General features: G+C 48.3%; 1 protein-coding gene across 1 annotated transcript in view; it reads left to right on the top strand.

The window, feature by feature from the left end:
- Nucleotides 1-12,536, top strand: part of LOC147679024 (solute carrier family 2, facilitated glucose transporter member 9-like) — an 803,060-nt gene that overhangs the window by 474,908 nt on the left and 315,616 nt on the right. The window contains exon 9 of the mRNA XM_086942759.1: nucleotides 11,494-11,681. Coding sequence (XP_086798885.1) covers nucleotides 11,494-11,681 — 188 coding nt within the window. The remainder of the gene's footprint in view (nucleotides 1-11,493; nucleotides 11,682-12,536) is intronic.

Below are 12,536 nucleotides of genomic sequence, written 5' to 3'. Positions count from 1 at the left end.
AGGAGTGACCAGGGTGATGCCACTTCTGTCCTGAGTGTCAGGCAGACTTGTACACGACACATTAGTTATGTGTCACCCTCAAGGAAGTCCTGGTGCACCAGCTATCTGACCAAAGGGGTACGTCCCTCGGTTGGGGAGCCAGTAGCCGGTGTGTCCGGATCTGGACGTAAGGGCAACTGTATGTAGTGTCCTGAAGGAACTCCTGCCTGAAGAGAAGGAACCGGGTAAGCTGTATGGGGGATTGACCTGCAGTGGTTGCCTTGCTGCTGAAGGAGGAGTGAATTCGAATCCCAGGTGGTAGACCAGTTAAGGGAACTGTGACCTATCTGTCATGACCAGCCTGGTGTCCTGTAGGCACCGCACTGAGCCGCATCTGCCTTCGGCCGCGCAGCCTATGCCTCTCGCCGTCCCCGTCTCGACGCGGTCCATGAGCCGCCGCCTGCACCGCATCTGGCAACCCGCAAAGTGCAACGCCTCACTACACCGATCTTGTGCTGGTCTGACCGTGGTCACTGCTGCTGAGGGAGTAAAGGTCCCGAACTGGTGGGAGAGTTGTGTTCTGGAGGGTGCTTCAGAAGTAGAGGTAGGGTGGGGCATTCTTGCCCGTGACCTCTGGTCAGTCTGAGCGTGCGGACCCTAGGTTGAAGGATCAGTGGTAGTTTGGAACTACACTGAGAAAGGGAGTGGAGAATGGCTTTTGTAGGCCAGGGGTTACTACCCCCCACTCTGTGGATTGGTAGGGACCAGTGGTATCTGGGTGGCCTAGGGCCTGGTCCTAGCCGTGGACAACTAAGGAGTACCAGTGGGGTAGCCTAGTTGGGCCTGTTTTTTTTTTAAGTATGTGCTTGTCTTATGGATCAACGTGGCGTAGAACCGGAGGGTGTCCCTGCAGTGCGGGCCCGCGTCCGTGTTCTATCGCCCCAAGCAGGGAAGTCCATCACGGTGGTGATTGTTCTCCCCTGCGTTTTGGCTGGAAGGGGGTTGTGTTGGACTTGGCCAGTCTGGCAGGTTCACCCCTGAACTTTTTGCCTAGTGATTTCTGGTCTTTGCGCACTTTGACACTGTGGCGCAGTGTAAGGTGCATGCTCTCCCTGAGTGCGTGTGTGAGATTGGCCTGCTCTCCCATAGGAATGCATGGGGAATGTCTGTGTCCCTGGTAGTTCCTGATGCGTGAGGTGTGCATGGTCAAGTTTGGTATGTGCGAACTCGTGAGAGTGAATGCTTCGCAACGATGTATGTAGCATGGTTGTGTCTTGTGCGGAAGTGCTACTTCTAGACATGGCTGTGTATGTGCTGTGAAGGTGCTGGCGTGTGATTGGCTGGAGCTGGCTGGGATGCCAGGCTCCAGGAAGTCTGTGTTGGTCTGCCCCGGTGGTGAATGGAGAGATTAGCATGCTGATGTGAGGGAGGGGCTGTACCTGTGTCCTGAATGAGGCTGGGTTTCCCCCACACAATGCTGGCTCCGCCCCCTGTGGTGCGACTGATGACCCTAGCCTGCCTGATGAATGAAAGGGGTGGTTGAGCCATCAACAGTGCTCACAGACCAGCTGCGACTGGTTCTGCCCCCACCCTGCACCTACAGACAAAGGAAAAGGTGTATAAAAGAGGGGCTGTGACCCCATGAAAATGTTCTTGTTTCTGACTTGGATCTACCAGGGGCATGCTGCTGCTTGGGCCCAGGGGAAGGCTTGCCCCCCCTGGGCCCTGCCCAGCCCCTGGCTTGCTGATGGACCCCAGATGGACCTTTTGCTGGACTCTAAGGGTCAACTAGTGCCGGGGAGCGCTTTCTCTGGACCCTTTTCTGATTTATAGTGCTGGGAGCGCTGTATTCATCTGCCTAACGCCTGAGAGCGCTTTTCTTTCCCTTATAGCACTTGGGAGCGCTTCATCCCCTTCTAGTGCCTGCGAGCGCTTGATTTTGCATCCAGCGCTAGGAGCGCTTTACTTTTGGAATCCGGAGCCCACCCGGCGTTTGCCCCGCTCCTTGCCGCTTTTCGAGTCCTCTGGCAGGTGCCCACCCTGCCAGGGACATTGCCGCCTTTCGAGCGCGTGCCCACCGCGCTTTATGGTAATTGAAGCCGGTGCCCACCCGGCATTGCCCCGTGGAAATCGCCGCCGCAGCCCGAGACACCCGGCCGGGCCGCCACGCTGCCTATGGCGACCCGGAAGTCCCGCCTCCAGTCTCCCAGGGCCGCGCTGCTATTGGCTGCAGCCGCGACCCGGAAGACAGGCACAAGAAGCCCGGATGAAGGCAGGACCGGTGAGTCTCCCTTCTGCTTCCCCCGGTCTGGGGAAGCCTAGGAGTGTCCTTGGGAGACACAGCAGAGGAGCCCGCGCCGAGGAGGAGCCCCCGCCCGCCTGACTCCCGGTGAGTGCGCAGTAGTGGCGAGAGAAGGGAGGGGGCGCCGGGGCACATTGTCCGTGTCCGCCCCTCCCCCCTAGACAAAGGCTTGTAGGGGCCTTACCTGTTGTTGAGCCGGCTGAGGCTCTGGGGGCATTTACTTTGTTTAGGAGCCCAGAGGGGCTCATAACGCCACCGTGATTCTGCGAGCCCAGAGAAGGCTCAGGGGCATTCCTGTCTTCGAGCCCAGAGAGGCTCTTGCCCCCACAGTCGTTTTAAGAGCCCAGAGAGGCTCTGAGAGTGCCATTATCTTTATTTAAGAGCCAGAGAGGCTCGAGTGCCCATTTCGTGTGGAAGAGCCTGAGAGAGGCTCAGGGCGCCATTTCTTGTCCAGGAGCCCAGAGAGGCTCCGCAGTGCCACAGTGGTGGTTCTTGAGCCCACGAGGCTCCAACGTTGCTCTAACTTTCCCTGCACCAGTTGCCCAGCACTTTGTGGGCAACTGCCACGTTTAGGCCCTGACATTGGGACACAGGGACTGTCACAGGTGGTGACTTATCTGAGTTTTGCGCAACCTGGACCCTGTACTTTGATGTAAGTTCTATGCTAATGTGATTTATGCGAAGTGTTCTTGGCGGCACCTCTGAATGTGTTGTAGATGCATCATGTGCCTTGTTCCTTACACCGCTGAACGTGTGTTGATGTGTCATGTGTTCCTTACACCGCTGAATGTGTTGTTGATACATCATGTGTTTTGTCCCCAGGTCTATACCCCTAAATGTATGGTGATATTTAGTTGGTTGTTCTTGCTAGTACAGGTGGTGCTAGTGGGGTCTTGGTTCCCTGCGTGACCTGTTCCTAAGGTGGTTAGGATTGCGTAGGGGTTACTTACCTGATTACCAGTAGTTACTTGTTTTGTGCTACAGTGATTTTCTGTTATGTTCTAAGTTCTAGGCCTACAAGTATTGTATTCTAAGTTCTAAAAGTGCTGATTCCTGACAGTGGACCAGGTGGCCCTGTCTTGTACATATCCCCTGTAAATTCTGCCCGTGCCTCTGGCACATTGTAAAGTGTGTGTTTTTATCTAATGTGTTTTGGTGTAATACAAAGGCTATTTTAATATATAACCTTGTGTGGAGTTTCCTTTGTGGTGGGCCTTGGGTGTTGTTGCTGGGATGCGTGCGCAAATACTTAACTCATATCGCCTCCAAGTTTAGCCTTGCTGCTCGCGCCACGTTACCTAGAGGGTGAGCAGGGGTTATCTTGGCGTGTAACTCCCTTGCTCTGACTTGGGAGTGGTGGTCTCTGACTGACTTTGGCTCAAGTCCTGGCCAGCCAGGGACCCCATTTCTAACATAAATGAACATTTTTTTATTTATATTTTGTTTTTAAAAATAGCAAAATTAATAGCTTTGTCATTTACAATGCCAATAGTTTCACCTTTCACAAATGTGACACCTATAGCATTTGTATGCAATATGTGTTGTATTTGCGTGACTTACATGTATTAATATTACAAATAACAATGGCTTTACATTTTTTTAAATAATTAATACTTAAATAAAAGTTATTGTAATTTATAATGGCAATAGCTTAAACTTTTGTAAATAACTTTTGTGAAGATTATGTTCAGTGTATTTTATTGTGACGAAAATCCAAGAACAGAAGTGAAATATTAACATCTTTTTGTTACATTTGTAATAAAGCTTGAAACATTGAGAACATATTTGAACCAGTTGTTGTTGAATGGTTGCAGAGATTGATGCTGTGGTGGCGCTGAGTGATGTTGTGGTGGTGAACGAGTGATGCTGTGGCGTTCAGTGATGCTGTGGTAGCCCATAGTGATGGTGTGGTGCCCCTGAGTGATGTTGTGGTGGTGCTAAGTGATGCTGTATGCTATGCTAGGTTTTGTTTTGCTATCCTATGTTTTGTTTTGCTATGCTATGTTTTGCTATCCTATGCTTTGATTTGTTATGCTATACTAGGCTGTGTTTTGTTATGCTATGCTATGCTTTGTTATGCTATGCTATGTTTTGCTATGCTATGCTTTGTTATGCTATGCTATCCTATTTGTTTTGTGTTTGGTATGCTATGCTATGTTTTGCTGTGCTATTATATGTTTTGTTTTGCTATGCGATGTTTTGTTGTTTTATTGTTAAGCTATGTTTTATTTTGCTATCCTATGCTTTGTTTTGTTATGCTATGCTATGTTGTGTTTTGCTATGCTATGCTTTGTTATTCTATGCTATGTTTTGTTATGCTATGCTATGCTTTGTTGTGTTTTATTATGCTTTGCTTTGTTTCGCTATGCTATGTTTTGTTATGCTATGTTTTGTTATGCTATGCTATGCTTTGTTATGCTATGTTTTGTTATGCTATGCTATGCTAAGCTTTGTTTTGTTTTGTTATGCTATGCTATGTTGTGTTTTGTTATGCTATGCTATGTTTTGTTGTGTTTTGTTCTGCTATGCTATGTTGTGTTTTGTTATGCTATGCTATGTTTTGGTATGCTATGCTGGTAAGGGTGTGTGAGGGTGTTTAAGGGTGAGGGGGTGTGGCTGTGAGGCTGTGAGGGTGAGGGTGTGTGAGGGTGAGTGAGGGTGGGGGTGAGGGTGTGTGATGGTGAGGGGTTGTGAGGGTGTGTGAGGTTGTGAGTGTGGGGGGGTGAGGGGGTGTGAGGGTGAGGGGGTGTGAGGGTGAGGGTGAGTGCGGGTGATGGGGAGTGAAGGTGTGAGGGGTGTGTGAGGGTGAGGGTGAGGGTCTGTGTGAGGGTGTGGTTCTGTGTGAGGTTTTGGGGGTGTCAGGGTGTGTCAGGGTGTGGGGGTGAGGGTGTGTGAGGTGAGAGTGTGTGAGGGTGCGGAGGTGTGAGGGTGTGGGGGTGTGAGGGTGTGGGTGAGTGAGGGTGATGGTGTGGGGGTGTGACGGTGAGGGGTGTGAGGGTAAGGGTGCATGAGGTTGAGGGTGTGTGTGAGGGTGAGAGGATGTGTGAGGGTGAGAGGGTGAGGGTGTGTGAGGGTGAGGGTGTGTGAGGGTGAGAGTGACTGGGGTGAGGGTGAGGGGGTGTGAGGGTGAGGGGTGTGAGGGTGAGGGGGTGTGATGGGGTGTGATGGTGAGGGTGTGTGAGGGGGAGGAGGTGTGAGGGGGAGGAGGTGTGAGGGGGACGGTTGGGGGTCAGAGGGGGTTTGAAGGTGAGGGGTGAGAGGGTGTGAGGGTGTGCGAGGGTGAGGGTGTGAGGGTGAGAGGTTGTGAGGGCAAGTGAGGGAGAGTGAGGGTGAGTGAGGGTGAGAGGGTTGTGATGGTGGGGGAGTGTGAGGGTGAATGAGGGTGTGTGAGGGGGTGTGAGGGTGAGGGTGGGTGAGGGGGTGTCAGGGTGAGGAGGTGAAGGTGAGGGGGAGTAATGGGGGGTGTGAGGGTGAGGGGGTGTAAGGGTGAAGGGGTGTGAGGGTGAGAGGACCTTATAAGTGTGTAGCATTGCAGCTTTCCAATGATGGTGCTAAATACAAGATGTGACTGACGTGTGACAGGAGGTTCGTCAACAGCAGAGAGGTAGCAGTGGCAGGATAAAACAGCCTTTTTGGGGGGATACTGTTGCGTTTTGGTATCACTCATTGGTATTGTATTGGCTAGCTAGCACTAGGAAACTTGCTTTAAGATGACAATAGGCGCTTTAGACCTCTTTAATAAAAAAAATGCAATATTAATAAGTGGAGGAATATTAACAAAATGGATGGATAAGACGGATGGGCCCGTTTTAAAATGGAGGGGGCTTGGAAGGCTAAGAAATTACATTGAGCCGTTCTCGGGTCATTTTACAGCTGAAATTGCTTTTCATTTAATTCCAGCAGCAAGCAATAGCTCGTAAAACACTTCAGATCAAATGAAAGAGACTTCTTCGTGTGTTAGAAGAGGCACTTATATATCCTTTGTTTTCTGCTCATATGCGATTTATTTTAAGGCGCCACTTCTTGAAGGAAGAAAGCATGCTAGGCAGATTTTAGCGAGAATCAGTAAAAAGAAGAGAAAAAAATACGCTGGGGGACGCAGTCCATTCAAGAGCATGGTGAATTTTTACACGATACATGATTCATCTACACTCTGAATGGAAGTAGAGGTGGGCGAAAATGTAATTGGACAAGCCTGAAGTTGTGTGCGCGCACACACGCTAAAAAAAAGTGAGCCTCATGCTCAAAGTTTTCAAAAAAAGAAGCAAAGTAACGGTGAAAACGAAAGTCAAAAAAGCACCCGCGCTGGCGTCGGCAAAAGTGAGCCTCGCGCTCAAAGTTTAAAAACAAGCTCAATTGCGTGGAGGGGGGCGGGGGACTACATTCCTTTGAAGTCTGATGTGGGGGGCGGGGGAGTGACAGCCTTTGAAGTCTGATGCCGAAGCACAGACAAATGGTGGTGTGTGATGTGGCTGGTGATGATGTGCACGCGCATAGCTCACATGAACTGTACGCGATCTGCAGCTAGTTTTAGCTACTTTTCTTTTCTGCTTACTATAATCTCGCCGATTTGGACTAGGCAATTCCTAAAAAGGCACCAAAATACACCAGTGAGCGGGCTAGCGTGGAAGGATCAGGAACTTATAGTATGCTTACTATATGAATCCTATATATACTACATGCAGTCAAATGTCAGCAAAGCAGCTCAATCTGTAAACCTGTTAGTCTTCCGGGGCTCAGCCACTGGAGATGAGGAGGTCACTCCCATACTCGGCCATGTACATGCATATGCACAGTCCCAGAAGTCAAATTGCAACGTTATCCTTAGCAGCACAGGGGTCGATTGCTGGTACCACTGTAGCAATATATTTATTGGAGTAAATGAGGCTCTGCATCAGCACTGATTACTTGCGCAGTGGTAAGTGTCTGGACTGGGGTATGATCCCTGCCAGCTGGTCAAAGTAGGAATTGCACCGGGCCCCTACTGCTGTTCATTTTTCCGCAGCTGCCATCTGTCTTCATCTTTTTCAGCAGCACTGATATAAATCACCATTTTGTGTATGCTTGAGGAGTAGAGAGAGTCAGAAAAGACAGGTGAAATCCTGCGTGTTATGGGGTTATGATGAGCTGTAAGCACAGCTGTGAGTTTGTGGAATTAGGCAGGGTCCACCCTGCATATCATCTAAGCCCACGCGCAAAGTGCCAGGTGCCTATTATATTCTGAGGTTACAACCTGCCTATCGGTCAACCTTAACCTGGCAGAGTGCTGCCCATGGGCTTTGGGACGCCCACACTTCAAATAAGGAAAAAGATAAAAAGATAAGTATTTTATTCTTAGTCCTAGCCAGGGGTAGCTACCACACCTAAAATGCCACAGTGCCTATTATGTCCTGGTGACAAGGTCATGCTCAACCAGCAGGGTTTGGGTTGAGCAGCAAACGGAAAAGAGAGCTGCTTGCCCGACCCCTAGCCCTGCCCTTAAAGTGCTAAATAAGCACTGCCCATGAGCTTTTGAACACCTATGCTTCCTACAACCATTCCCCTTCATGGCCTAGAGCAGAGCTCTTCAAACATTTGGATGCCGAGACCCCCCCAGTCAAAAGTTTCAGGCGTAAGGAACCCCTCCTGATAAACAATTCTAAACCTATAGGCAGAGCTATTGGAATTATGAGGCAGGTGAGGACCAAATTATGCGGCAGGCTCGACTAAATTGTATGGTAGGAAAAAATAAATAATGCTATGTGATGCCGCATATTTATTCATTATTTAGACATTTTTTACACACAGTAACACTGAGGAAAGATTTCATCTCATCAGTACCAGTTTATAATGAAAATACATCAATAAACAACAGAAAGATGTCTAGTCAACCTTTGTGAAGGGCCTTCCACTCTACAGCAATAAGTGCTGCCACATTAGAAGCTCACCTGGCACAGGCCGGGAGCAGCAAGGGTCCCTTAAAACCCTGGAAGCCTTATGCAGAGTTAAGCAGTTTACCCATGCCACTTCCCTCTCACCCGTAACTTCCATCCCTCTCTCCTCTGCCAACCCTGGATCCCTCTCTCACTTTGCAAGCCATTTTCTGTCACCCCTTTTTACAACTTCTGAACTCTCCCCATTCAACCTTTCACTTCATGTTTATTCACCTCTTGCCATTCTGTCTGTTCACTGCCCTCCTCTCTCGAATTTATCTCTTGGCCTCTCTGGACACATCACCTCTCTCCCCCCTCAGCACCTCAAGTCTCTTCCTTCAAATTTCTGTCTATTTGTATCTTACACCTCTCCAGTCCACCATTAATCTTTCACATCTCCCCTTTGTTCTTCCACACCTTCTTGAACCAACGTCCCTCTCCCCTATTACCTCAGCACCCACCTCAGTACTCCCTCCCTTCCCTCAACCCTGTTGTCCCTCACCCACGTCGCACCAAATTCTCGTTTTATGTCGCAGATCATCACTCAGCTATCTTCTCTTACCATTTAACAGTATCCCTCCGCTGTGACCTCACCTTTCGCTCACACTCACCTCCCCTCTTGCGTTTCTGCACTTCTTCAGCGCTTCACATATCTCCTCATCCCTGACCTCTTAAATCTATTTCTCTCGCTCCCATGCTGTCCTCTCTCATTCCATCTACTCTCACCTTCTCATCTCTCCTCACTGGGCATACCCGTAGGCTCCTCTCGGCCTGTGACAATCTTCTTATTGTTCCCTAATTCAAAAAAACATGAATAGTCGGCCTAACTGTTTTGGCCGGGCTGCACAGTTATGGAACTTTCACCCACCTTTGCTTCGCTCCAGCATTAATCTATTATCCTTTAGGAACCTATAAACACCTGGCCCTTATACCCTGCAGGTTACCCCATTTGGCTGGTTCTCCTTCCCCTTCTGTGTGTTTCTTATTTGCCATTTTAGCCGGCAGATGGTTATTAGCCCCAGGACACAGTTTTGGAAATAATAATAATAGACAGAAGTGTGACCTGGAATGTTGGACCCACTTTCTATCACTCCGCGACCCCCCTGGTGGTCAGGCCCCACAGTTTGAAGACCCCTGGCCTAGAGGAACTACCACATATAACGTGCAAGCTAAATGGTAGTAGTACCCAATATTAGCAAGCAGGATCGTGGTTCGGAAAGGAAAGAAAGAGAGGGACATTATTCCGGCCCTAGCAGCCCACCATGATCTCAGATAAAGTTACACAGTCATTGCTAGAAGGCTAGCAAACATAATTCTAAGAGTCAGTATTAAGCCCACTCCACGCGCTACTCTCAGCCTTGACGCGCTTATTCCACCCCTGGGAGCCCATCTGATCTGAAGTGGGGTTATATAATCCTTGCTAATAGACGCCATAGGACGGTGTTAAAAAGTCAGCCTTAGGCCTTCTCAACGCAAGAGTTTTTGGCCTTGACATGGTCTTTCAAGACATCCATGAACTCCACTAATCGAATGTTGAGCATCATGTTCCGCGGGTTCCGTGACGCCATTGCAGCCGATCTGCATGTCCTAATTCCAGGGGCCTCATTTATGAAACGTGACGCATCGCTGCGTGAAAACAGCGATGCGTTACTTTTCACTGCGCACTCCTTGCGACACCAATGATGCATCATATTTAATGTATGACGCATCATGTCGCAGGGAATTACAGATACGTCAGTATTTCTGACGTATCTGTAAGCGCAAAAGTGACGCATTGCTGGAGTGTGTCACAAAAGTGACGCAACTCCAGCAATGCGTCCTTTCACATGGGGAAAGCCCCATGTGAAAGGGCTTGCGTCAGTCTTACGCCTGCTGTGAGGCAGGAACAAGATTTTGACGCAACAGCATACTAAAAGTGACGCAGTGAAATCTTATAGATTTCACTGCGTCACTATTACGAGGCTTTTTGCGGGGGAACGCCCCCTCTGCATACATTATCCCTGATGCAGGTATAATGTGGCGCAGGGGTTTACAAAGTGACGCATCTGCCTAGATGCGTCACTTTTTAAATATGGCGCAACAAGGCGCATATTTTACGCCGCTGGTGCGTCACAAAAAGTGACGCACCGGCGGCGCAAAACTGACGCAAGGCCCCATAAATAAGGGCCCTAATGTTTTAAAGTGGTTTCTCAGCAGGGTCCTCCGCTGCGGGTCTAGAGAGGGACAGATGCAAAAGACATGCAGCAAAGTCTCCTGTGTCTGATGGCACAGACTGCACTTCATGCCCCCCCATTGTCCGTCCTCCTGCCCGCTGTCCTTCCTACTATCATGAATTCTGCTCCTCCTTCTGTAAAGTCCAGCGTCCAGTGAGGCTACCAAAACGAGAATGAGTGATCATTCAGGGAGCCTTAGTTCATGGGTACGAGCAAATTACCAATCTTCAGAATTAGGTGGCGTCTAAAGACATTTCAATTAGGCCTTTATCCTCTTTTCTCATCCAGAATAAATAAACTGGCAACAGTGGGATGCCCAATTTCGGTCCATGAAGGCCACAGTCAACCCTGATCTTCATGACCAATACTACATGAATGATGTACATGTAGATTCATGGAATGAGCTCTTTGTGAACCAACATTTGACACCTCTGTCCCAAAACTTAGGACCTTTGGGGCCATTTAATGCTTTACACATCATGGTTCATTCATTAAGTCAAACAAAAAGGTAAAATACACAAAAGTCTTTCCAACCAAACCTACATTGTTATTGGACTTGGCAATGATTGACTTTAGCTGGACTATTAAAAATGCCCAACCCATGTGCAAATGTCCCTGAAAAAGTCTGATGTGGACACTGTCCTTGCTTCATTAATGTTCTAGCCAGCTGCATACCATCCAGTTAAATAGCTCGGAGAGTGTAACACGTATGATGCTGAAAGGCAACCTAGGTTTTCATTCTCATGAGGTTTATGAGATGAGTACTATTGCCATGGTTAACAATTCAAGGCACAAAACTCTGCCTGCGAGTGCTACTTAATAGGATGTTGTGAGCACCATTGTCTTAGCTGGTAATTAAAGTAACTCTGGATATAAAGTATAAGTACTATCCTCTCAAGAATGGGCAGTATTTTATGGCCTATCGTGAGTAGTTGAGTGCACCCATCCTGAAAACCATAGACAGTTTGAAGTCCAGGTAGCATCAGTGAACTCTTCAGTAGACCGCAGATGTACACTGAAAGATGTGAGGCTGGCATTTTGCAGAAATGCCTACTGGGTGACCTTACATTGTTATTCTTCTTTCCAGCTATGAGGCAGCTTTGGGGAGATGATGACTTCCAGGAAGAGATTGATGACTTGATGAAAGAGCAAGAAGCTATGAAAAATGTCCAAACCTTGACATTCCTGGAACTCCTAAGAGACCGGTCAAGCAGGTCACAGCTGTATCTGATGGTGATAGTGATGCTCACGGACAGTATCTGCGGTGTTAATTCAGTTGAGTATTCCCTGAGTAATCTAATGGCTGTATTGCGTGTTAGTACTAGCTTTTGCAGTCACTTTCCTGTTTTAAGAGACCACTCCTAAATTATGTGCATGGCTCCATAAGTTATTTAACGTATATTAACACATGCATTAGAAAGGCAGTAAGGTTATTAGAACTGAGTTAACCATTGTACATGTCTCCTTGCACTAGCCTCTCCCCAGTTCAAACTTGTGTTCCTGCCCATTTATATTCTGGTCCCAGTACCTGCTGCTGCATACCCCCTCTGACTCTCTCATCTTCCTACTTGCACCTCCACTCTCTCTACACCTCACTCTGTTACATCTCCAAATTCTCTCCCCTGCTCTGATTTTCACCCTGCTGCCTCTCTCAGACCTGATTTGTATTTCTGTGGCTTAAATCTAAGTCAGTCTGTCTATTGTGCGTTGCTTTCTCCTCATTTTCCACCCTGCTCTGTCTCTTCACCTGCCAAGTTTTCACTGTCCAATTCTGTCTCCTTTGAAATTCAAGCTCTCTTCTCTCTACTTCTATCTCTGATGTGCTTTGTTCTCCATAATCCTCACTGGTTTGACTCTCCAGCTCTGCTCAGTCTCTCTCCTATGCTCCTTTTCTTAATACAGCCCCTCTACCGATGTTACCCCCAACTCTGAGTAACTCGAGGTACTTCAGACAGCTCAGGTTTAGGAACCCTCTTGATTCACTGCAAATAAAGAGGCTTGTTAACCCAACTAAAATTACAGTCTGAAACTTTTGCATTTGTATATTTCTGAATGTAGTCAAATCACAAAATAAGTTCAGATTTCTCTGAAGTGTATCAGCCGTACTTCTCCCAACCCACCGGTAACTAC

The sequence above is a fragment of the Lissotriton vulgaris genome, chromosome 11, assembly GCF_964263255.1.
Source record: "Lissotriton vulgaris chromosome 11, aLisVul1.2, whole genome shotgun sequence".
Taxonomy (NCBI): Eukaryota; Metazoa; Chordata; class Amphibia; order Caudata; family Salamandridae; genus Lissotriton; species Lissotriton vulgaris.
Note: the sequence above shows the minus strand (reverse complement) of the source record. Positions and strands in the feature narration are given on the sequence as shown.